At 37.5% G+C, this 26,634-nt stretch overlaps 1 protein-coding gene across 11 annotated transcripts in view; it reads right to left on the bottom strand.

The window, feature by feature from the left end:
* Window positions 1–26,634, bottom strand: part of LOC145985065 (uncharacterized) — a 353,116-nt gene that overhangs the window by 122,579 nt on the left and 203,903 nt on the right. For all 11 annotated transcript variants that reach the window (XM_083118625.1, XM_083118626.1, XM_083118627.1 and 8 more), the window contains one exon: window positions 9,751–9,897. In XM_083118625.1, coding sequence (XP_082974751.1) covers window positions 9,751–9,897 — 147 coding nt within the window. The remainder of the gene's footprint in view (window positions 1–9,750; window positions 9,898–26,634) is intronic.

The raw sequence follows: 26,634 nt of genomic DNA, 5'->3' as shown, positions 1-26,634 counted from the left end.
TATTTCCAAGAATCGCTTTTGTTTACTCTTTGCAACAATGAAATCTTGCAGCTGCGCTCATTGCTAATCATGCTCCGATAGGTATTTGAATTGTTTGTTTCAAATTGACAATAATGGGAGTGTTTGTGAATGTACGTTACGGACTGGAGAAAGAAAGAAAGAGAGGGAGGGAAGAGGGGAGAGAAAGGGGAGTTCAGTGTTATTTTGTGACTATTGTGTGAAGGTGCGGTTTCTTCTCGTCTCTCTCTCTTTATAGTTACGTTCAGTTTCTCATTATTAGTGTGGTGATTTTTAGCTTCTGTTGCATCATGGATAATTCATTATAAGAGGAAAACGTAAAATCAGAGGCAAGTGAAAGTGGCGCTAGTGTTGAACCACTGACAGTGAAAAGTGCTACAGAATCAGTTCCTCATCCACTGGATATCAGTGAAAATAGTGTTGAACCATCTACGAGCAAGTCGAAAATCTCGAAAAATGTGAAATACAGGTATTACAATGAATCTTACATTAAAAATGGATTTGTATCAAATACATGTGATCCACCTCTTCCCCTCTGCATTATTTGTAATCAAACTTTATCGAATAACTGTATGAAACTATCCCTCCTTCAAAGACAGTTAGTAACCAATCATAATGAGTATAAAGACAAGCCAGTTGAATTTTTCAGGCGCAAAGCGGAAAATTTAGGTAAAAGTTCAAATGTAATACAGAAATTTACAAAATTAACAAAGGTGGCACTGCAAACATTGTATGAGTTAGCGTTGTTAGTTGCCAAAAATAAATCACCCTACACCACGGTTGAATCTCTTATATATGTTCGGTATTTTGACGTTAAGAAATGTGCTATTATTGATGAATAGAGATCGGATTTTGCATATTTCATTCCGGTCCTCTAATTAATATGCAACGAGGTTCTAAAGTTGTTTCAGAGCATTCCGAACCGAAGTAGGGGGGGTTTTAAAGTGCATATAAATGCATATTTAAGGTGTTCGTGCATACTTACTGCGTAAGCGCATATAAATGAATATTACGTGAAAAAATCATTAAATTGACAGTTTCCAGATATAAATAATGTGATTTCTGCTGTGAAAAAAGTATTTTTGAAAGCACCTTCTAGAGTGAGGATCTTCAAAGAAATGTTACCCGACACACCCCTGCCCCTGAACCGATATTAACAACGTGGGGCACATGGATTCAGGCGTCACTGTATTATAGTAGACATCTCCAGGACGCCCAACAGGCAAGTAATTTTTTCCAATAATTTCTTTTAAGGACGATGCTAACTGTGTATACTTTTGTAACAAAGGTAGAACACTGTCGGTGTTAATACATACGTATTTTATGTATTTATTAGTGACTTCCAAGAACCCAGGTTTGAATTTTTTGTGCAAAGTGAAAGCTGTGCTACAAGGTGAATCAACAGAACTATTACAAGATCTCACGCCAGAGGACATAGCTACATTGAAATATTGTCCAGTGACAAGTTGTAGTGTGGAGCGGACCTTTTCTTCATACAAGGATATACTAACTGATAAACGGAAAAATTTCACTCTAACCAATTTAGAGAGATATGTTGTAGTGCACTGCAATTTACATAAATTCAAAACTACTTGGGTAACGATTTTCGTTATCTTGTGTTTAACAACTGGAAATAGTAAATTCAATTTAATACAAGATTTTGCAACCTTATTTGACATGGAATCTGTTGTTACTTCGTCATTACCTTCAATGGTCACTATGTGTGTGTAGTAATTTAGAAAATAAATGTATTTCAAGGATTTTTTTTGTGCCTATATTTTTCCTTTAGTGCATAATTTGCATATTTGAGTGCATATTTTACTTGTTTTTAGTGCATAGATGCATGCATATTTTCCACTTTTTTAGTGCATATTGATCCGCACTCTAGTGATGAAATTCTGGAATGTAAACATTTACCAGAACATACAAAGGAAGAGGATATTTTTAAAATTCTTAATAATTTCAAAACATTAGAATTAGATTTGTCGTGGGATTAGTGTGTAAGTTTGTCCACAGATGGTGCTGCTTCACCGACAGGTCAGAAAACCGGTCTTGTTGCTCGAATTCGCCAAATGAACCCTCAAATAATTTGGGAACATTGCATTATACACAAGAGAAAATTTGGTCGCGAAAAAATTAACTTCTGATTTACACGAAACGCTGAACATTGATATAAAAGTAGTCAACTTAATCAAGTCACGTGCACTGAACTCCCGTATTTTTAAAAAAATGTGCGAGGAGATGGGATCCACACACACACAACTGTTTATGCACACCGAGGTGCGGTGGTTATCGCGAGGACGCATACTGACTCGCCCTTTTGAACTGAAAAATGAGGTAAAATGTTTCCTTTCAAAATTAAAATCTGATCTGGTGATGTATTTTGAGAATGAACATTGGCTTTGCCAACTAGCTTACTTGACGGATATATTCAACAAATTTAACGATCTCAATCTTCAACTCCAAGGCTTCGACAAAAATATTTTTAAAGCCCGTGAGAAAGTGACAGGGATTTTATAAGAAAGTATTACTTTGGATTGATTGCGTTAATGAAGGAAAATATTGCAGTTTTTCCAACTGTGTTGGAATATTGTGGACAAAATGATGTTAGTATTGCTGGTGAAATACCACCCAGAAAATCTCAGGTTACAGTTTTTGAAATACTTTCCAGAAATTGAAAAAGACGATAACACATAAGATTGGATTACAAATCCGTTTTCCACCACCACCATCAATTCCTCTGATCTTCCTGTAAAATTAAAAGAAAGTCTGCTGGAAATGTCCACTGATAGATCACTTGAAATAAAATTCGAAAACGTGTCTATTTGCGCACGCACGCAAAGAGTATAGTGAACTCAGTGACACTGCCATCACATGCCTTCTTCCCTTCCCCTCCACTTATTTGTGGGAGCAGGGTTCTTCTGCATTGACAGCCATCAAAACGGAACACAGAAATCGCCTGAATCCAGAATCACCACTGATACTCGCATTAACGAAGATTCAGCCACAAATCGAGGAGCTGGTGTGCAGAAAACAAGCTCAGCCATCTCATTAACAGGTAAGAAATATTAACGTTCATAATATATTTTTGCTATACCTGTAATTTTCCTATATTTATTTTATAATTCTCCTTTTTATAGTAAAACTGTATTATTTAATAGATAATGATTTGCATTATTTATTTTAGATGTAGTTATGTATAATCTGAATTAAGGATAACGTGGGGAAGGGGGGGTACACGCTTGAAAGGAAAAGTTTTTTTAGGGGTACGCGGAGAAAAAAGATTGAATACCACTGAGTTCATCTGTGGAGATGCCACAATTTCATTACCATCATATTTTTTCCGAACGTCGAACATTTTAAGTTTGTTCCACAGTGAATTCGGCTGCGATCTGTAGTTTAATAGTTGTCCGGCAAAGGAAAACTTTCTCTTTCGTATTTCCTTCGTGCACAGATTCCAAATAATGAGGTGGTATTCAAAATAATCATGCACTGATTGCAAGTTTGCTTTGAGTGCAGACTTCTACTACCTGTAAGCTGCATCCCTGTGGGCCATCAGCTGCAGGATCTCGGGGGTGATCCACAGGTTGGGAGGTCTCGAAACTCTCTTTTCACGGGCATGTGCTTCTTGTAAATATGAAGGATGAGGGAGTTTAAGAGATTCACTTTTTCGTCAACAAAAGAGGACACGAGGTACCATGGCATATTTCCTGCCTCAATATTCAGTGCTTGAATATAAAGCTGTTTGAAATCTCTGAATGGGATTACTTTTGGTTTATATTTATACATTTTCAGAGAATAGGACAATTCTACAATTCACAAGCTAGGGAGGGATTTTTACAGAGATTTTTTCATTTCCATGTAGGTTTAAGAAATGTGTGATGATTTTTAAAGTTACGACTAAATGAGATTAGAGTGAATTAGCTTTTTAAAGGACGAAATTTTGTAATTTCTTATTCTTCTTAACTTTTCTCGCTATTGTATGTTGCCATTTTGCCTGATTTAGAGATTTCCCTTATTCTAAAACTCCGCTTGCAAGAACCATGACTGCAGACTCATTAACTAGATGCATTAATGCTTGTATCCTACTTCTCTCTGTTTCTCTTCTTTTTTCCTCTTCATATAAAGTAAACAAACAATTTACCCTTACACACATTGAGCGAGATATTGATATGGTGAATTTGGGGCTTATTTGATACACACACATGGCATCTGCTTGCTTGGGTTTTTGTTTGGTTTGAGTTGCTGTTTAAAATCCACTTTATGCACAGTAAGGCTACTCGGGATTGGACTTATAGTTTAAAGTGGGATCCGAACCACTTGTACCTCCACCGGGTATTGAACCCAGGACCCCTTGATTACAAGGCAATGACACAACCACTGCACCATGGGGAAGGCCTGCTTGCTTGGAACTAAACATTCTGAAAGTGAAGCAATGGAATCGAACAAAACAAAGTCATATTTCCATACATTATCCACATTGCCCTTTTTCCATTTGATATTTAAAAAATAAAGGTATATTATGCAGAATGGTAAATATTGAATTTTATTTTTTTCAATATTATGTATTTTATAATGTTATATAAAATTTAATACGTTCTTGATTCTCGATCCTGCCTGGAAATTCTGTTTATTGCACAGCCAATGGCAAAGATAATAGTAGGAAAATTGTCTATTGCTAATTTCATTATATATTTATTCCGCATTCTGTGTTGCTTAAAAAAATGAATTCTGTTGATTCGCAGCACATGTTGACCTCTATTTATTGACGTTTTTATTTCAGTTCATTATCATCACAGTGGGGTCCCATATGGAGTGGTACAACATGGTTCCTTGACCATTTTCAAAAAAGTATATTTTTTGTGTGGTGTGAGCCTCATGTGTTGACAGTTCAGAACCACTGTTATTTTATTTTTACTATCATCAATTTGAAGATGGCAGGCATTTTTTATCATGGCACGCATAATTTTCTCCATTTGTAAGCATCAGGGGCAACTTTTTTTCTCAGTGTGGTAAGTCCTAGGACAATGAGACAAAATCTGTGATATTAAGCATATTACAGGCTTCAATTATATTTGCGTATAATATCCTCAATATTATTCCTTCATAATAAATTTTAAGGTCAAAATTGTGCATCCTAATCGCTCAAAATGTCAGTTTTGAACATTTTTCTTAGGGGAAAGGCAGTTTGTTTAACACTTGAATTTTTTTGTGCAAGTACCTGTGTATCAATAGTGTGTGTCAAAATTATTTGAAGCTGAGACTTTAATCCTTTTTTTCTACAGGGTCATAAATTTATTTTTTGTTAAAAAATTCCAAGTTCAGTGTTAAATATCTCTGGTGGGCAGTTGTTTAAAAATCTGAAATTTGTACACAATACAGTACTCCATGATAAGAAACTTCAGAAAAATTTTGATTTTGAGATTCAATTGGTTTAAGAGATCCAAAACTCGTGAAAAATTCAATATTTTGCATTAAATATGGTATGCCTAATTTCATTTCTTATTAACATTTTGTGTTAAAATTCTGCAAAACTGTAATTTGGAATGTCAATCAACAACATTACAATACTGAAATGGATCTGCAATAAAGTATATATACGAAGGCATGCTGAAAAGTAAAGCTTCCTATGGTTTTGTTAGCTTGTAAACGCATTTTGGATTTTGAGCAACCATACATTGCACTTATAAGACTTTCCAGCTTTTCCATTCAAGGTTTCAAACTTCATTCGCCATGGGGTGCTGAACTATAGCGAGGAAAATGGTAGCATGTAACCATGCAATGTCAGTGAAGCACCTGAAGTAGCTTGCACTGATCCCCTCCCCCTTCCTGTTGGCAACCCTGGTCCAGACTGATGCTCCATAAAATGCAAAAATCCATACATCCTGGCTCTCAAATGTAGCGGCTTACAGAGTGAAGTGAAATGAACAACCATTTTGAGTGATCCCTTTATGTCCGTTGCATGTGCCCGGTGTGTGCATTTTGTGTAGCTATATCATGGGGTCTTGTTCCCTACTCTTCTGACATGTCAAGTAACATTTTTTACTTTTATTTTATATTGTGGCTGGTAGCAGTGATAGATTTGAAGGGGGGCTAGGGAATCTCCTGCTCTGTACATTTTCTTCGTCCACCTCTACATCTTAATTCCCAACCAGGGAAGGAATTTTCCCCTTCCATGTTTCCTGTAATATTTGTCCTTATTAATGAATGTTCATAGTTAAATTCACACTAGTAAATTGGTGCTAATTGTCAGGTTTTACACTCAAATTTGAATTAAATTTGTGGTTTGCAAGGAAATTATGAAAAATTTTCTTGCTCGCAAATCTAAAGTTCCTGCACAATTTACGTCAAGTTTTCATTTGATAGGTATAGTTGCCCAATTAAATTATTGTTGGTTTTCAATATAATAGAAAGGATTTTGCTGTCAAGTTCATTTCCTCGTAGAAATCTCTACCATCTGTTCTGAGTGTGTACAAATATAATTCAATGTTGTATTTGAAGCTAAAAATAATGCATTTTATATGTTTGCATGCAATAACAACAATAATAATGATGATGATGAACATTATTTGATTATTTGCATTTTGGTATCCTTTACTTTGAACTAGGTCCATAGCCATGCAGGGGTCAGGGGGCTAAGCTCCCCTTGGCACTGCCGTCAGCCCTCTTGATATTCACAACTTAGTGAAGGATAAATTCACATAACATGAACAGCAACTGTTACATTCGTTCACCTTGTTTATGAGCAGAAATCTAAGTAGCTGCAAGTATTAAGAAGATTCTCTAGACTTTAGAAAGTTCTTCCATAGGGAAGCTTCTTTATCCATACCTTCGCTGACCCTGGTGTGGCCTCCTATTTAGACAAACATCTGTGACTTTGAAATCATCATTCACATTTCCACATTGCACTCTTATTGAATATTATGCATTTTGCTTGTATGATATAAATATCTGAATCATAAAAATAAAAAAAAGTGTCTGTATGGCATGTGACTGCCACACGAGAGACCCAGGTTCGATTCCCATGGCAGGTGATCTAAGGTCGAAATTTCACCGCCCTTGTCTCCGCATAAAGTGGCTCACCCAGCCTCAAATCAATTGGCAGCTTGGGGGGGGGGGGGGGGGGTTGGTAAAGGAAGCCGGACCGAGATCGAGAATGTGTGGGACCCTACCCTCAAATCCTCCAACTGTGCCTTCTTGGCACGGTGCTACATGAACGGGAACTTTAACCTTTTGTAGCGTTTGCAATGGAATTGAAATATTATATTGGCATAAATACTTGTATTTTGTTTCATTGCATTAGTGATATGAGCTGTCGAAATGATTGATTTAATATTTAATTGATCTTAATGTACCCATTATGTAAAATTCATACATCCACAACTCGAAATACAGATACTTGGGCCGAACTGTGTGTGAAGTGGTTAGCATAGCATGATAAAAAAATGCACCATGGGTGCCATGGGTTCGAAACCAGTCTAGGACTTAGGAGTTCTTTGTGAGTGGCTGTTCAACTTTCATCTAATCCCCATTCTTCATCATTGTCGCAATTATCCAAACAAAGCAGAAACAGACGAATAATAACCAAATTAATCAGTCAATCAACGGACACTCTGTTCTAGGATCCAGATCCAGGTACCCAGTTCTGGTTACCCCGAACTTTACATTGCTGGCCACCGATAGTATTATTTATACGCAAACCTTCCAGTTGGTGTAGTAGTATAACGTCATCGCCTTGTAATCAAGGAGTCCTGAGGTCAATACCCGATGGAGGCACATTGTGGTTCAGACCCCACTTTAAACTGTAGGCTGGCTCTCCTTTCTGCGCATAAAACAAATTTTAAAAAATATGTTATTTATACCTATAAAGTATGATCTGTATCTGTATCTGTATGTTTGAAGAATATGCAGTAGTGCATTTTACATTAACAATAATAATGGCACAACCAGGCCCGCTACGGAAACGCCACTGCTTTAGAAAAATAATTTAACCTCGCACTAAGTTGATGCATATTCTCGCACCACGTCCCAACTTCATATTCTCGTGGGTTCGGAAAACACTTCACCAATTTCATTCCACCATTTCCAGTCTACAATTTGAAAGCTACACAGTTAGAAGTTCAAAAGACATGTTGCTTTCTGTTCATCTTCTAAACCTGTTGTGTGTTGGGTTGAAACCACCCGCCATGTTCCAACCTTCTTTCCACAAGATCGATAGGCGACTGCGAGCACCTGCAGTGAGCTTGCAGGTTGGCAGCAGTGTTGCAATGTCAAGAAAAGTGAAAAAATGTGAATAAAAATGAATGAATGAATTTTTGGGACGTTGATGCAGAAAATGAAAATATTAATCAGTGGTTTTCTAGAAACATCCTTTATCAGTGTTCAGTTAAAATTTGAAATTTTTTTGTCGACTGGTTTGATATAATCGTGACCAGAGTTACCCCCGAAAGCTTATATGGAAAATGCTCAAACTTTTCGTCAGAGTAGGAGATCGCCTTAAGGACTACAAATACATCTACAAACACAAATCACAAATGTTATGGGACATAGTAATCTATGAAAAATTGTTAATTGTATAAGAATTTCCAATTTACATAATCAACGTCAAGAAATCAACTTTAAGATATCTTATCTTGCAATAATCTTCCGTATGTCAGGCAGATTGTTCTGAAAAGGACTAACAAAGCAGACGGATTGTATTATTTTCCATGCAGCTCTTTTTTCTTTTCCTTCCTCGATAAAAATAAAATCTAAGCTGTTAAAAGATTGCCTCAGGGCATTAATATATATGTATAAATTCAATGGGATATGGATTAACAAAATTTGCAATTTATCATGTCTACAGAGAAAAATTCAAGCAGAATTTCCAGAGCCAATAATTCATGCATAATTCCAGAATTAAAGGAATTTCCAGCGAGTAGTCACCCTGTATAGGTATCGACTTTAGGGGAGCAAGGCACTATTTGCAATTCCAAATATTCTATATTTACATGTAGAAAATACTGTTTATCAATCTTGACTCCACTAGCTAGTCATGAGCATTCCTTTGATCTCTCGAGTTGAGACTGTCTCTGAAAAGATTGGCCTTTGACCAGTCTATCTATCTGAGTTCATTGCAGCTTGTTGTTACATGACCCATTTACACTTGCAATAATATTACCTTGCTCAATTCAGTTACGTTACAGACCATGTTTGCCACTTCAACATTGCTTAACGTGCACAGGTTAAAAAGGTCTTCTCTCTCCCTCTCCCCCCATTGATTTTCACTGCACATCACTGTCATGATGGACAAGAATGATGTGGACAATACAATCACATACAAATTCAAAAAGAAAAAATACAGACAACACTAACAATAACACTAATAAATGGGATATCTATGGAATGCAAGGTATGTGATTCCAATCAAAATTTTATTAAAAGTTTACTGAAAATTTATCTTTATTAATTGGGTCATCCATAACGTAAGACTGCTAAGGGTTCCTACTCATTTTTGCAAAACAAATTCCCAGACTTTTCTAAGTTTTCCTTGGAATTTCAAAATTAATTTTCAAGTCATTTTGTAGTGCTTTAACATGCTAATAACAGTGCATTAAGTGCACACCCTAGAGAGGTTAACTGTTATCTGACAGAAGTGGAATAAAAAGAAATGTGAGAAATTGGTAAATGTTCAAAAGTGGTATCAGCTCTGCCCCAGTACATAATATTTTTATGAATTCTACTGAAACTTACCTTGTGGTGGAAGGAGCAAACTGGCTCCCCACTGTTGCAACTGCAACAGTGGACGAGGTCTGTGCTTGCTGGATAGGGAGCAGAATGACCTTTCCCTGGTCTGCAGTTGAGACAACTTTCTCTGTTCCCTTTCCCTTGCCTGCATAACTGCAAAAGAAGACAAATTGCAAAATTAGATCACCTGGCAGGTTGGCTAGTATAGAGATAATCAAAATTCAAGTTCACTTTCATTGGGGATGGAATGATACAAAGGCGGTTACAGATATTGTTGGGGATGGAATGATACAAAGGCGGTTACAGATATTGTTGCAGTATATTTTTAATTTGTTTTCCTATTAAATATATTGAACATAAACAAACAATTTTGCCCTTCATTGCTTCATAAAGCAAATTCCATTACGATCCGTTATAAAAAGGAGGCAATCTACGATATTTCACAGTGTATGAGTAGACACACAGATACGCATTGCAAAGCTGGAGCAACAGCCTGATCTCTACAGCGAGGAGTATTGAAGCGATGTTCAACGCTGTTCTACCTATCCCTTGCTTGAGTTGGCTTGGTCGTTGCAATGGATTTACAACACACCAAGGTCAGGCAACCCGTTTCGGATACCTCGGCGGGTGTGGGAAGAAAAGGATGGAATAGCAACAAATGTTGGGATTCAATTCTCACTGTCCTGTGTCATAGATCAACAACAAAATGTTTAAGTTAGGCAAAGATAAATATTTTCTTTTGGGGAGAATTTTAACCTAATTTAAATTGTGTGTGATACCGATACCAATGCTTGAAACTTGTAACAATTTGATTTGATTCGTTGTTTTTTAAATCCACTTTATGCACAGAAAGACTAATCGGGACTAGACCTACAGTTTAAAGTGGGATCCGAACCACTGTGTCAAGTACCTCCATTTCTAACAATTAAAAACTGTTCAATATATGTACTGATTAATATTATTGAATGAGTATTCCAGTCCATTTACAAGCATCGATTCATCAGTTTTTTCTGTCAAAATATTTAACAATTGAATCAAAACATTAAAGGACTTCTTACATAATCACAAAAAAACACTATTCTGCATAATACTGCTGCCGAATAAATGGAAACTTCAAATTATGTATGATGTTTATTAATTGTACTCCTCGAAAGTGTCATGTGTCACTCACATATAAAATTATAAATACATATAATCACATTATAAATATATACAAATTAAAGTTATATAAATATATTATATATTGGTGAAGGAATAAACAATATATATTCGCTGCAACCACCAACATTCTGAACCACGAACCACCACTGGAATGATATGACAATTTTGTCAAAGTACTGATATATAATTTACTGACATGGCTAAACAAATATTCTACTGATCTGATACAAAATCACTGGTTTCATGAAGAACGTGAATGGCACATTCACCTCTATAATTAATGTATGTAACCAAGTGACTAAAGTAATTTTAATTTTTATGTTGCGGAAGGAATGTATATTTACATATTCACACTACAAAACCAAGTTTTGTGAATCCTGTATATTTACTTTATAATTATATATACCAAATTGGCAGAAATTTGCACTGAATTTCAGGTTACTTATAGAAATATTGGACTTATAAAATCTTCCTACTTGGGCACATGTATTCTGCATGGAAATTAGGAGTACGCAAACTTCACTTTAAACAACTTGAACAAAACATTCACAAACATAATACTTTGTCATATATACAGGGTGATTCAAAAAGAATATACGTATTTTAAAGAGGTATATATTAGAAACAAATAAATAGTAAATGTGTGAACTTTGTATATAGACTCACAAACACTACAAGTTTTATCTACAGATGTTCGTCCTCCACCAGTGCACAGCGGTAATCAAATTCACCCCAAACTCGGGCAAGCATGTCTTTCATGACTGAAGCAACCGCAGCACTGATTCGATTTTTCAGCTCGTCAAGGCCATTTGGTAGTGGTGGTACATAAACGGTTTCCTTAATGTACCCCCAGAGGAAGAAGTCACACAGAGACAACTCCGGTGATCTTGGAGGCCAGCTGAAAAGTGCCAAGTTGTTAACTGCCTGACGACCAATCCAACGTCTTGGAAGAGTTTCATTGAGAAAAGTGTGTACTTGACGATGTCAGTAAGGGAAGGGGGGGGAGGAATCTTGTTGGAAAACTATGTTTTCAAAACCTTCTTCATGCAACCTTGGAAACAACCAATTTTGTAACATAGCAAGATAGTTCTCACCATTAACTGTTTGTTCATTGAAGAAGTACGGACCGTACACAGATGAACAGGATATTGCACAAAAGAAATGGATTTTTGGTGAATCTCTTTCATGTTCAGTGTACGCATGTGGATTTTGTACGCCCCAGATTCTTACATTCTGTTTATTAACCTTACCACTAAGTGGAAAGTAGCCTCGTCACTAAACGCAAGTCTTCCCGTGAAACTGTTATCCTCTTCAACAGCTTCCAGTATCTTGCCAGCAAATTCCACTCTTTTTCCCTTGTCCTCATGCTTCAGCGCCTGTAAAAACTACACTATCTACCAAAAAGTAATTGGGCACCTATGATGGTGGTTAATTTAGTATCTAATTTGAATCATTTAGTATCATTTAGTGGGACCACTGGTGGTTGTTCGTGGCACAATGAACTCACAGGCATACTGTACAATACTAGACAATGAAATGCTCCCAACCTTGTGGAGTTTTTACGGAATGGACCCCTGTTACTTCCAGGATGACAATGTTAGTTAGCATGTTTCGGAGGCTACTATGCAGTGGTATGCCGACAACAATGTTCACCGATTGGTCTGGCTTGCACAGTCCTCATCTCAATCCCATAGAACACCTTTGGAAGGCATTGGACTGGCTGGTGAGGTCTCGGGAGATGCGGCCAAATTCCATTGTCCAACTTAGTGAGATCTTGCAAGAGGAATGGCGACACATTCCAATGGACGTCCTCCACAAACTAGTCGAGAGCATGCCTGACAAGGTGGCTGCTGTTATAGCAGCAAGAGGTGTCTCCACGAGGTTCTTACAGGGTTCGCACCACCAGACAACCATTTTGTACAAGTGCCCAATTACTTTTTGGTAGATAGTGTATAACTTGTATGGCTTCATCACCAAACGATGTTGCAAAATTCTCCACACAGTTGTCTGAGGCAGTTGCAACTCCTGCCTTGCAAAATGTGTTGATTTGGAAGGGCTACGTTGAAAAGACGCTTGGATTCTCACATTTTCTTCACACACACACACAGCCTCCCCGTGCTTTTTTCTTTACATATGCAACCAGTGTTTATGAACTGTCTATACCATCTGCGAATGTTCCACTCACTTGGAGGATTCACTTGGTAATGCAAGCAGAAACGTCTTTGCACTGCAATCTCAGAGTTACACTTACCGAACTCGACAAAACAGAATACCTTTTGCTGCTGCGTCGCCATTTTGACTCGAACTGAAATAGCAGGATTATGAGAGCACAAGTGCTGCACTCGCGATCTAGTGGCAATTGAATGAAACTATGTGATATTACCATCCGATCAGAAGCGTTGGACTGTAACCCAATGAGTAGTTTCAGCAGCATACTGGTTTGTACTATGTATACTCTTTTTGAATTACTGTGTATATTTCATGTTGGACTGCAAAATTTGTGGTACTTGTTTTATAAAATGACATTGGGAGCAGTAACATATAATTAATGTTTGCACATTAACTCTGTAGGAGGAACATAAAAAAAGTGACTTTCCCAGGGAGTAACATATTTACGAGGGGGTGCTGATAAGTTTCTGGCTTTGCTTTCTTCCCATCGTTTCTCATTTGCGATTCATATCTCATTTGAAAGTGTGTAATATGAGCATGTTATGGTGCAAAAATAATATTCCTCCCATAATAGCTTCTTTCTATTTTCAGGTTTGAAGTAGTCACGACAGAGGCACAAGTCAGAATCACGATGCCAGAGGTTCGGGGTGTGATCAAGTTTCTGTTCCTCCAAGGAAACTCTGTGAAGGACATTAACGGTGAGATGTCACAAACACTGGGAGATAAGTGTCCTTCATACAGCACCATAAAAACCTGGAGAGTTTGATTCACGACTGAACATTTCAGCATCGAAGACGAGGTCCGCAATGGGCATCCTTCATCAGTGACAGATCCGGCAACATGTGATGCTGTGCATGACATGATTCTTATGGATAGGCAAACATCAGCCAAGAAGATTGCAGAGATAATGAACATCTCCCGGGAACGTGTAGGATTCATCATACATGATGTACTGGACATGAGGAAACTTTCTACCAAATGCTTGAACAGTGATCAGAAACGGCAGAGGGTGAAGTCATCGGAGGCCATTTTGGCTCGGTTTCGTGCTGGTGAAGAGGATTTTTTTGGCAGATTAGTGACTGAGGATGAAATGTGGCTACATATCTATGATCCCGATACCAAGGATCAGTCCATGGAATGGCGCCACAAGGGGTCACCCCGTCCGAAGAAGTCTCGTGCACAAAAGTCATCCAAGAAGGTGTTGGCGTCAATGTTTTGAGACAGGGATGGGATTTTGATGGTGGACTACCTCCATGTTAGTTCTACGATAACTGGTGAATACTACGCAACCCTTCTGGGTCAATTAATGGAGGTTATCAAGAAGAAACGCCGAGGGAAAATGAAGAAAGGCCAACATTGTGATGGACAAATTCCATTCCCCGGTTTTTGAATTGGTCGAACACCCATCCTATTCACCTGATTTAGCCCCCTCTGATTATCATCTGTTCCCACATCTGAAAAAAAAAAAATCTGAAAGGACATCGATTTAGTGACATTTCTGACGCGATTGAAGTCACAGAGCACTTGTTTCTGGAGCAATCAAAGATTTGCAGGGGCTACAGAAGTTGCAGAACAGGTGTTAAATGTGTTAGGCTTAGGGGTAAATATGTTGAATAAATATGTAGTACCCTAACTTTATCTCAATTATTTCTGGGTAAAGCCAGGAACTAGGAAATTAGAAGAGTAGGAATGAAATTGAGTGTAGAAAAGAGTGAAGTGCTAATAATAACAAGAACCAGAGCCAGAAATGTACCAAGAATAAAGATGAGCATGGAAGAGTTGAGGGTAGTGGAAAGTTTCAAATATCTAGGAAGCGTAATTGAGAGAAGTAGAAGAATGGATGAGGAGGTAAACAGAAGAAGACAAATGGTTGGTGGACTCTATCAGAGTGTTCAAAGATTAATATGGAACAGGCTATGAAATGCAATAAGGTAATATATAACACATACACAGAGCTGGAAGGAGGGGAGGGGGGGGGGAAATGTGCCACTGCCCAGAGCAGCAAAATTTGAAGAGAAGGAAAAAATAAGTCTATTGAAAACTTGAAAGTTATAATATTATATTACATAACTTGGAAGTTAAAAATATATGCAGATTCAATGCCTTAACTCTGTTGAGATATCAAGTGGGAGAGGTCTATGATGCGCTTCTTCAAATAATTGGCGACCATAAAACTGTCCACATGGTCGCCTATGAGGCTCATTGTCAGTGGCATAGCACAATTCTCTGTTCCTCCCCCTTCCCCTTGCATGTAAAATATTGGGGCGATCTTAGTGACAAAAAAAATATCATGCCAGAGTGGAATGGAAGTGCAATAGTCTAGTCTCCCCCACCCCCTGGTGTACAAGTAATTAACTTTTACCCCAAATACTCCCTATTTCCATTTTTTTATCGACTTATATACACAACAGTACAGCCAGGGATCTCTTTTGGAGGAGGGGGAAGCTTCCCCCTGCCAAATATTTTGTTCATGTTCCTTAGTATGTCTTGCTTGAAACATTTTTCTAATGAGATTACATATAATACCAAGATATTAAAAAATTCTGCTTTAGAAGAATTGTAAAAATATAGTAAACACACTCCTCTTTTGGACTTGGAGGTGGATGCACCTTCAGCCCTGGCTGCTCCAGGCCAAGTTTGAATGTAGGATTCACTTATATTAGCCTTCTAAAACTAATAGTGAGTAATATACTCAAGCAAACTTATAACTTTAGTTATGAGCATTGAACCAGGCCTCTAGATTGTCGGTGGTAACCTAACATCATAAGGTCAATTGAAATCTGCTACGATGAAATAGCCTAGGACTCTAGTCTTGAGAGATAAATAATAAAGCTGCGAAGGAACTCTGTTCACTGAAAGTTTGTCACTCAATGAAATGCAGCTTGGAAGGACTGCCCCTCCTCCCACCCAAAAAGAAGGTTGCCACAGGTTAGTGGACCTGAATAATCATTATTCATAATTTTAACGTAGTCATTTCTTTTCGATACACCATTGATCATATATTTTTTAAAGACTTTTTCATGAAACAAGAACCTTTTTAGATCATCAGTGCTCGAATTTGCATAAGCATCCTCCTCCACTTAACCCCTTTACCGCGTCAGCCTTGAAGAGAAGTTCGACAAAAAAAAGATCGCCACCGCAAAATAAATTCATCATAAATAATAACCATATTTAGACTCTGCGCAAAATGAAGTTAATCAAAACAATCTATATATATACTCTGCCGCAATTTACCATTATATATTAATTTTTGGATTCATAAATTATTTTTAAAATGCACATATTTTTAATTTGTACTTTTAATTTTTTTATAGGGTAAAATGTGTAATAGTTTGTTTTTTGTTTATTGAAATTTTTGTTTATTTCTTCAATAACAAACAAAATACACGTAATTACAAAATTAATTAGTGAATTTTTTTTATATTTTGATTACAATAATGCCACAAAAACTTTCGTTGCTATAGAGTCAGTATATACCTAACTTACAATAAGAAAAACTAATAATTGCAATTGTGATCTACATTCAATATATAATGTCACTTTCAATAGTCCTTTTTTTCTCAGGCTCATATTTACTTTGGTAAGTTCTCCACTGTATGATACTCTTTAAAACATGGTATGATGCACAATGGCAACTCGCATACGTCACAGCAATAGATACTTCTTCTAACTTTGTTTTGTAGTGTGTAATACACGCATCTTCTTTGAAGCTTCTTCTTGGGACCAGGTGCATCACCTGTAAGAATTTTGACTGGGAAATGTCTTCCTGTAAGCCTTGTGGGACATGTTCCTACGTTGAGGGGACCTGTTGGTTTTCTAATCCAGTACACATCTTTTCCATAAGCACTGATGAGCTGCTCAACGAGATCTATTTTGAAATCAAGAAATTTCTTTCCACCTCCATTGCGCCTGTAAATGATGTGGCTGTTGAGAAGAGTTATCTCAAGCAATCTGAAAAATATCTTCTTGTAGTATTTCTTAACTCCTTTTCCTGTTGGCGAGGAAGCAGATGTAATTTGGTCCATTAGATCTATTCCTCCCATGTGACACCTTTTATACTGTACACATACTGTGGGTTTGCTAATGGGTTTTCCTGCAACCTGGACTTCTTCCTTCGTGTCATCATAAATTGTGCTCAGCATATGTACATATTTCTTGTCTCTCCATTTCATGTGCATGAGCTTACTCTTGAACCTAACAATAGTTTCGCCTTTTTTCAACACTTTGTCATTTACTTCCTTGCAAAGGTTCTTCCTCGTGAAACGCACTGTTCCTATGGCATCTGTTTTGTTAGTGACAAGAATCTCATAAAGCTCAGGAGAGGCATAGAACTTGTCTATTCCAAGAGTGTATCCTTTATTCAATAATGGTTCAATAAGACACAAAACTATCTTCGTTGGCTTGGCGAATCCTTTGCTAATTTCTTCAGATATTCCTGGAATATTACAGGGATAAGTCGTTTTTTTTACCCGTGTAAACTAGAAGATTCCAAACATAGCCAGTTTCTGCTTCTGCTAATATGTAACATTCAATGCCAAACCTGGCTCTCTTGAGAGGGATGTATCTTTTCCACCTGAGTCTTGCTTTCCACAAGAGCAATGATTCATCAAAACTTATATTTTTAGCTGGAATGTAATGGGATTTGAACTTTCCGAGAAGACAGTCTAGCACATCTCGAAATTTTATGGTTGGCACATCTTGTTCTACTTTATCAGACAAGTGCAAATATTTCATAAGTAAGCTGAACCTGTCCCTACTAATGCACTTGGAGAAGAAAGGAGTGGATATCAGAGGATTGGTAGAGTGGTAAGATTCGACTGTCGGCTTTCTAACAATCCCTTGCAGAATAATGATAGCTAGGAAGACGTACATCTCACCAACACTTGTGTCCTTCCATAAAAGGTCTCTGCTTTTCCGTCTCATTTTACCTGATCTTCTTTTGTCATCTCCTACTTTACTAGCATATTTATTTGTTTCGCTCACAATATATTCCATCAGAACTTTATCAAAAAAAGACTGAAATATATCCAATGGACTTTGTGGATTCGAAAGCACTAACTTCACACCACTGTCACATGTGAATGGGAAAGGGTCTCTGCTTACCATTGAAGATTCAGTCCATGTATCAGATGCAGTTTCATCTTCCAACTCACTGCCGCTAGTTTCACCATCTTCTTCTTCAATTCCTGTCCTATTGTTTTGAGCATCTTCATCACTTGAAACATTATCTTCACTGCAAGTACCTTCACTTTCAACATCAGAGATTTCATCCAGAAAATCATCATCTAAGTCATGCTCCAGTAGATGCTGAATATCAGTACGTCTGAGGTTTCTCCCCGCCATTGCAAAAATTCTGTGTGCAATATACAAAATAAATATGTACCATTGCACAATGCACACCACTAGCTAACAAAACTTCCTCTTGGGAAGCAGCTCTCGAACTAAAAGAAAAGCCACCTAACACAAAGCAGTATATGATAATCAATAGAGTCTATATAGTAACAATGGTAAACACACAATACAAAGTTGTTTTTTTCGGTACCAACAATGCATAAAAATGGACTGTTTGCTTGCAAACTTCTTGCACAGACCTGTAAAAGCATTAAAAAGAGGGGCCTATAAATATGACTTGCCGCAATACAACAGCCGTTAATTTTCAAACACCGTCTATATATAGTTCCGCTGTGGTTAAGGGGTTAATGCATTGTCTTCAAGTTGTTCCACAGAAGGATCCTTCCGGAAGGAAAGAAAGAAAGAAGGTTCTATCCCCAAACTCGGAAAAGGAAATTTGCAGCTAGGAATTTTCACTTCGAACACTGCAGATCACATAATTGAACACATTGGAAAAGAATAACTATGACCACCACAAAACTTCAATATGTAAGAAAAATGAACTTACAAAATTACAGAAAATAATGGTCACATTTAACTCATACGTTGCATATCCTGCATGACAGAGGAGGGGATAATGGCCCTTAGGGTAAAGGGATAATTGCCCCTGGGCTCCACCTCCTACTGAGTTTTTGAGCCCCTTTGAAGTAAAATGTAACAGGTGTAGACAATGTGGGAAATTGATATCGGCTCTTATTTCAATATGAATATGCTTGAGGCCCCCTTGAAAATATTTACTGTGAAGTTACATTTTAAATATTATGTGTAAAACTAATATTAGCCGTAAAAGGTCTCGAATTACCAGGTTTGATGTTTAATGCGCAGCAACAAGAATTTGACTTAGCAAATGAATCTTTCTACTTGATTCATAACTGTAGACAATTGACACGCTACACTAAGTTTACAAAAAAAGGCGTTGCTACAAAGGTATGAGATGAGGGATATTTTCCTTTTGATGGCCATCTGCGAGCAAGTAAGTTAATTCTCCATTTCAGAGGGGACCCATATGACAAGTTACCTGGGACCCCCCCCCCCCCCCCCGGCTGAGACAATCCGCCACTGCTTATTATCGCAGACGTCTTATACAGTATAATGTTACTGGGAACCAGATTTGTCTTTCGTAAATAGATTTTTTTTATAAGCAACTCTATATGTGGAATTTCTGCAATTACATAAAATTTCAGAAGCACATTGCACCTTGGGACCCTCCCGCATTGCGGGGGTGGCTACTATGTCACTGCTCAGTGTATTGCAAACCAGTTGTGTGGCTTTACATTCCTTTCTCACTAGTTATCTGGTATGACTTTTTATTCCACATAATGTAATGGGCAAATGTCTTCAAAACATTGATCTCTGATGTGTTAAATGATTTCTTGCAAACATATCAGCGCTTTGGAAAAAGCAGGAGTGATGAAAAATTTAAAAATTTCTTAGGTGCCACTTCGCAACCTGGCAGGGCCTCCTTCCCTCCACTCGTGAGGGCATTGGGGGGGGGGGGGCTTTCTTAGTCTGTGGTTACATACAATACTTCATACGCATAGGAGAAATTAAGTACTAATTAATTAATTTACATATTATTATGAATTAATATATTAAATAGAAACACTTCTATTATTATATTTCTGAGACACTTGGACTGACTCCCCAAATTATATATTTCTAAATACGTGCCTAGTGATGTGTAGCCTTTGTTATTTTATACTGGAATTATACAAGTATCGGTATCGATATCAGCAAATGGTGGTATCGGCTCAGCTCTAATAAAGATATTATTCAAATTGGTAAAATATGTTCAACTCACTAGTCTCAAAATCTTCCACATTTACTATGAGGTAATAATGTTCCCGGAAGCACACACACACATATCAAGTTTTGTTTGCATAGAATACTCTGAAATACACGTTGTAGAAAGACTACTGATTTTCTAAAAAAAAATTAAACCAGTCACTGGTTGGACTTGAATTCTTATCACTCATTCTACAGGCTTGAACACGTAGCTAGAAAAATGCATACAATTTGTATACATGAAGGCTAAACAGATTTTTTGGTATGATCCCTAACATAATACGAGGGCAATTCGGAAAAAAACCTCCATTTGGTTATCAATGACAGACACTCGTAGATACAGAACTTTTATTATACACATTAGAAAATTACAACATTACATTACTTTTTGACATAATCACTATTCAAATCGAGGCACTTGTCATAACGTTTTACAAGGTTTGAAATTCCTTCTGCAAAAAAATCTCCAGCCTGGGAACGAAGCCAGAATCTAACACCATTGTGAAGCACATTGTCATTGTCGAAGTGGTGCGATGCAAACCACTGTTTCATGTGCCTGAAGAGGTGGTAGTCCCTTGGTGCCAAATCTGGACTATAGGGATGATCAAAGACATCCCAACGTAAATGCTCCGATAGTTCTTCAGTGCGTCCAGTGGTGTGCGGGCGAGCATTATCGTGAACCAACACCACACCGGAAGTCAGCATGCCCTGATGCTTGTTCTGGATGGCACATCTGAGTTGTAACGTTTCACAGTAGACTTCTGAATTGATGGTCGAACCACGCTCCATGAAGTTCACTAGCAGTACTCCACTGGCATCACAGAAGACTGTTGTCATAACTTTTCTGGCAGACAATGTTTGCCGAGCTTTTTTGGGTTTCTTTGGTGAGTCCGTATGACCCCACTCCATTGATTGCTGTTTGGTTTCAGAGTTCACGTACGACACCCAGGTCTCATCACCGGTCAAAATTCTGTTAAGAAATTGCTCTCCTTCCTCGGCATAATGCGAGAGAAAGTCCAAAGCAGAACCCATTTGGTGTTTTTTGTGCTCCTCAGAAAGGAGTTTTGGAACCTAACGAGCACAGAACCTGTGGTATCCCAACTTTTCTGTCACCACCTCGTACAAAACAGTCAGAGAAATTTGGGGAAAGCGAACAGAAAGCTCAGATATCGTGAACCGACGGACTTCACGGACAGTTTTGTCAATTTCCTGCACGAGTTTATTGCTGACTACAGATGGGTGCCCACTTCTTGTATCGTGCATGTCAGTTCGTCCATCTTTAAACATGTGGCACCATTCACTCATCATGTTTGGTCCATACACGTTACACAGTTCGCGATGAATCGCAGCTGCCGAAAGTTTTTTCGCACACAGAAATCGTATCATTGCACGCACGTCACATTTGGCTGGATTTTCTATTGGAGCGTTCATTTTCCATTGTTATAGTGGATGAGTCAACTGCAAACACAACCTTTCCCTTATACTGCTCACTGCCTACTGAACTACTGCGCACAGTGTCACAGGACTGACGTCGCTATCCGCAGCTATTTCTCGCACATGTGCAAATGGAGGTTTTTTTACGAATTGCCCTCGTATTATACCTTCATTGCTTACTATAATCAATGTCTTTCCTGAGGAGCAAGGGGGTGGGGTGTATTGACATTTTAATATCTACACTGCTCTCGCTATAGGCCTAAAACTACACTTGACTGGTCGGGGGAGAGAAGGGGCCACAAGTTGTTTCCAGTAACTATATTTTAAAGATGTTTACTCTATACATAATGTGATGATAATTGCATATGTTTCTGCACATATATACCTCAATAATAACTTGTTCATGTGTGCAGTAAATTTGTAAAGAAGTTAAAGAAGTAATTTTAAACCAGCTATGGTGTCAGTTAAAAATTGCTTGTTGGTTTGTCATTGTAATTCCTAATCAATACATGTGCAGGGCCTCCCCGGTGGCGTAGCGGTAACATAGTCGTCTCGGGTTTGATACCTTGTTGAGAGACATAGAAGTTTGGATCTCACCTTAAAATGTAAATCCAATTTGCGATTTGTATAAAATTACATGCACTTATTCATATTAATTTCATCATAATTTAATTCAATGTTTTGAGAAAAAGGTTTCATCCCGGGGAATCACCGACCCTTCCACCACTGTCATCACTGTTTGAAATGGCACCTAAGATTACATGAATTTCAGTAATTCTTTGTTCTGTATTGGTGGACTGCAAACCTTACTTTTATTGCCCTTTCCGACACTAAAATAAAGAAATGCTTCAGAAGAGAATCTGGAAGATGAAAACAAATATGATATTAGGAAGGCTTAATTAGGGTGCATGTGAAAGGGGAGGGGGGCATTCCCCTGCCTAACTATGGGATAGGCTCTTTCCCTGGCATTCTTTACTTTTGATTTTCCACTAACGATGGAAATTTATACTTTAATATGATGACAGGGAAAAAGAATAAGCCACAAATGGGAGAGATGAAACCAAAGATACTTTTCGCTTAGTCACAATTATATCCAAAGAAAACACTTGTTCAGGATGCGATTCAAAACCGCCCACGGTTTGAACCAGAGACTAGTTCAATAGGTCCTTAATGACGTTATAGATTGTGATTGATGGTAGACACGTAAGTGATTATTGCAAACCCAAATATGGCTTGCTTATTAGTGTAGAAAGGAAAAAATCTGCATCATAAATTTTATTTATTAGAATGAAAATACATGAATGACATGAACATATTGCACTCTATTTCCTCTACATTTCTTCAAATAAATGATACTATGAGCTAGGCAAGGATTTCATGTCAAACTGGGAGTTTTGATATTTCAGAATAATGGAATGCATTTGGACTTCCTGTTCTACACTAATGCACTCATTACAGCATTTCACCTGTGCTTGGATACCAACAGCGACTGCTTGCTTCTTATTAACACACAGCAAAAAAATGATTGACAAATTTATATTTTCTATGCATCAAACGCGCGGTGTATTTTCCAAATTCTGTTAGTTAGGCTCTAAAGTGTGCCAATAGCTAACCATTATTCATTGTATCCAACTGCTATAACAATTCCAGCTAAAAGGATCTACATTTGTTGCAGTTATTGTGAACTCAAAATTGGTGACGTTATCTTAGCGTCACGTGATCAATCTAATCTACGCACTATATTTGATTCTTTTTTATTCCATATTCTAACACTCCTGCGAGTCTCTAAGCTCCCCAAGAATCTAATCTAGGTAGTATTTGAAAATGTCCAAATTGACCAAAATTTATAGGTGTGTGTAATGTGACTGTCTTCTACATTCACAAATAACCAATATTTACTTTATTTCGATTGTGTACAAGTTTATAAAATTAACAGGGAACTATTGAGATTAATAACGCTGTATCATTGTCGATATTTGTTTTAAGTTGTTGATTCCGATTCGTTTTTGTTATATATGTAAGAAGATTGAATTAAAATGTCTTGTGTTAAAAATTGAAAAATGAGTTTATATCAAATGTTATAAAGTGAAATAATATTTTGGAAGTTGAGTTGTGTTGCTTAATTCTTGCAATGTAAGTATAATAACATTATGAAACCCAGTTGAGTGCTGAGGACTTGCAATTTAATTCTAAAATTGTGTTAGTCTGCTCATCCTTCGTGTACAATATATATTCAGTGTGAAGTATCGTTGCAAGAAATTGGTGGCCAGTGTGGGGAATTTGGTTACACTGAAGAATTATAAATTTTAGACTTATTAGTGTCCCTTCCTTTGTGTACTTCATATTTTCGTTCTGTTGTCGTGAATACAAATTAGTGCAATGACAACGAAGAATGTTCCTATCGTGCCATTACCTACGGGTACTTCAGATTTTAATGCTCAATTATTGGTCATGTTTCGGGAATTGAAGGAATCGAATGACAGCGTAAGGCAAAAGTTGTCTGAGCTTGAAAAATCTCAGAAAGAGCAGTTGTCAGAGCTTGAGAAATCTCAGAGAGAGCAGTTGTCAGAGCTGGAGAAATCTCAGAGAGAGCAGTTGAAAGAGCAGTTGTCAGAGCATGAGAAATCTCAGAAAGAGCAGTTTGCAGAACTTGAAGACAGAACGGTGAAGTGTATGGAAAATATGAACAACACTGTTAAGGAGTTGGGCAACTCACTCCGGATGGAGATTGGGCAGGTTGCTGAAGCTTGCAAAACAGCAAATGATCAAATAAAAGGACACGTTAAAGTGTTGGATGAAAATTTCCAACAGTTGAATATATCTGGTGAAGCGAATACCAACAGCATTCGTAAGTTAGAAGATAGTGTTGCTGGATTGGGTTTGCAGGTAAACGAGCAGTGGAATGTTATCAGCCAGATTAGGGAAAATAATAATGAAGGTTTAATTCAACGTGTTGAGATCTGTGAAGCACGATTAAGTGATGTAACAGCTAAACTGCTGATGACTAATGCTTCAACAATCCATTGAGCTGCTGGGAACAATGGCAACATTACTGAAATTTCACGTAATCCAGAGCATCCTGTATCTTTATCCTTGTCATCTTCCAGTGCTTCAGAAGATGAATCTTTTCCATTGCATAGGTCAGGAAAACGTAAATCTACAGGAAATCCTAAATCTAATTTGTCACCTCCTACTTCACCAGTTAATTCTCGATTAAAGAAGCCTCATAAAACTTCACATGTTAGTTATGTTGATCCAGCAAATAATGCTTCACAATCTAGCAATATAGACTCTGATATGTCTGAAGTAAACAAAACTAGAGATAATTCGCAAGCAACTTCTGGCAAACGATTTAAACCTAATTATAACACGAAGCACCATAGGCACGCTACTGTTATTGATTCTGATACAAATAAACCATCTACTTCTAAGGAACAACCACAAAAGTATCTACGGTTGAATGACTTGAATATGTTGCCTAAATTTTCTGGAAATCCAGAGAAATCTAGCCCAAGGAAGTTTATTAAAACCTTAACTTCACATTTGGATTTGCTTCAGATTCCAAACGTTCAGAGATTGGAATGTATTCGGAATTGTTTTCAAGGGCCAGCCGAGGGATGGTACAATACGCACGTGGATTCCTTTATGACATACAAACATTTTGTACATCGAGTTTCTGAACCAGTCCACTTCATACTCATTGACGCAGGCTCCGTTGTCCGAATTGAGGAACAGAAAGTATGATCAAAATAGCGGTACGAGCATGGAGGCATTTGCCACTCGTACTTATTCAACATATTACAATTTGGTAGAGCGTCCTAAAGATGCAGAATAATCAGTTTCCATCGATTACGGCACAGACGATATTAGGTGCTGGCCTAACGAAGGTTGACGACGTTATTAATTTATTGAAGAGACTGGATTTGATAAAGACCAGATCTGGTAAGAAGTGTGATTTGCCTAGTGATTTTGAAGTGAGAACATCCAGGTTTACTAAGGATTCAAATGCGTCAGATTTCAGAGATAAACAAAGGTACAAAGTTCAGACAGTTAACACGCAACCAAGAACAGCGAGCAAAATCCTAATCAAAGGAATAATGGACAGTTCTCTCGCAACAATAGAGATTCTAATTCTGGTTCTACATCCGGTGGTAACTCGTATAATAGAGGGCAAAATGTAAATGACAATTCTGATCGGCGTCAGGACTTTACATTCAGAAGGAGGAATCAAAATAATTATGGCAATCAACAGTTCTTTAGAAGAAACTTAAATGCAAATAACAGAAGTTATAACAATACCCAATTTCGACGAGACAGTGCGACACCACAGAATGATAGATGTTCTAATACAAGGCAAGGTTATCTACAAAGGAGGTCCAATTCAGATCCTAATGTGGCTTGTTTGCCTTATTCCCCGAACAATAGTCAAGGTTTAATCAGTGAAGTAAATTTATGTTGTAATTGTCGTCAACCCTGTGAACCATCATTCGCTTCTCTAAACAGTAATGCTATTTCAGGTAGCCGATTGAATGAAAACGCTGTTTCATTTGATCCCAGAGAAACACAAGTTAAAGAATTAATACAACCAGCGATGGAGTCACAGTCAAACGAACGCCGTGGGTAAATGTAGCCCGATTTACTCGCAGTGAGAATACAGAGGGCTGTGTTGCGAGTTTTAACACAGAATATGGTTCACAAAATGTTCAGTCACAAATTACAAATATTTTTCCTGTATATGATAATTTTAAAGACAATGACCAGCTAGCAGTGTTTTTCCAATTGGAATGGTACGAAGAGGAACCCACTTGGACCATGGATGATAGTGGTGTACCATTTCCTATTACCGATCAACCTGTTATTTTTGGGTCCATTTGTAATTTAACAATTCGATGTATTATTGACAGTGGAAGTCAATTTAATCTAATGAGTTACGAATTATGGTGCAGTATC

The sequence above is a fragment of the Lepisma saccharinum genome, chromosome 3 (assembly GCF_977018435.1).
Source record: "Lepisma saccharinum chromosome 3, izLepSacc3.1, whole genome shotgun sequence".
Taxonomy (NCBI): domain Eukaryota; kingdom Metazoa; phylum Arthropoda; class Insecta; order Zygentoma; family Lepismatidae; genus Lepisma; species Lepisma saccharinum.
Note: the sequence above shows the minus strand (reverse complement) of the source record. Positions and strands in the feature narration are given on the sequence as shown.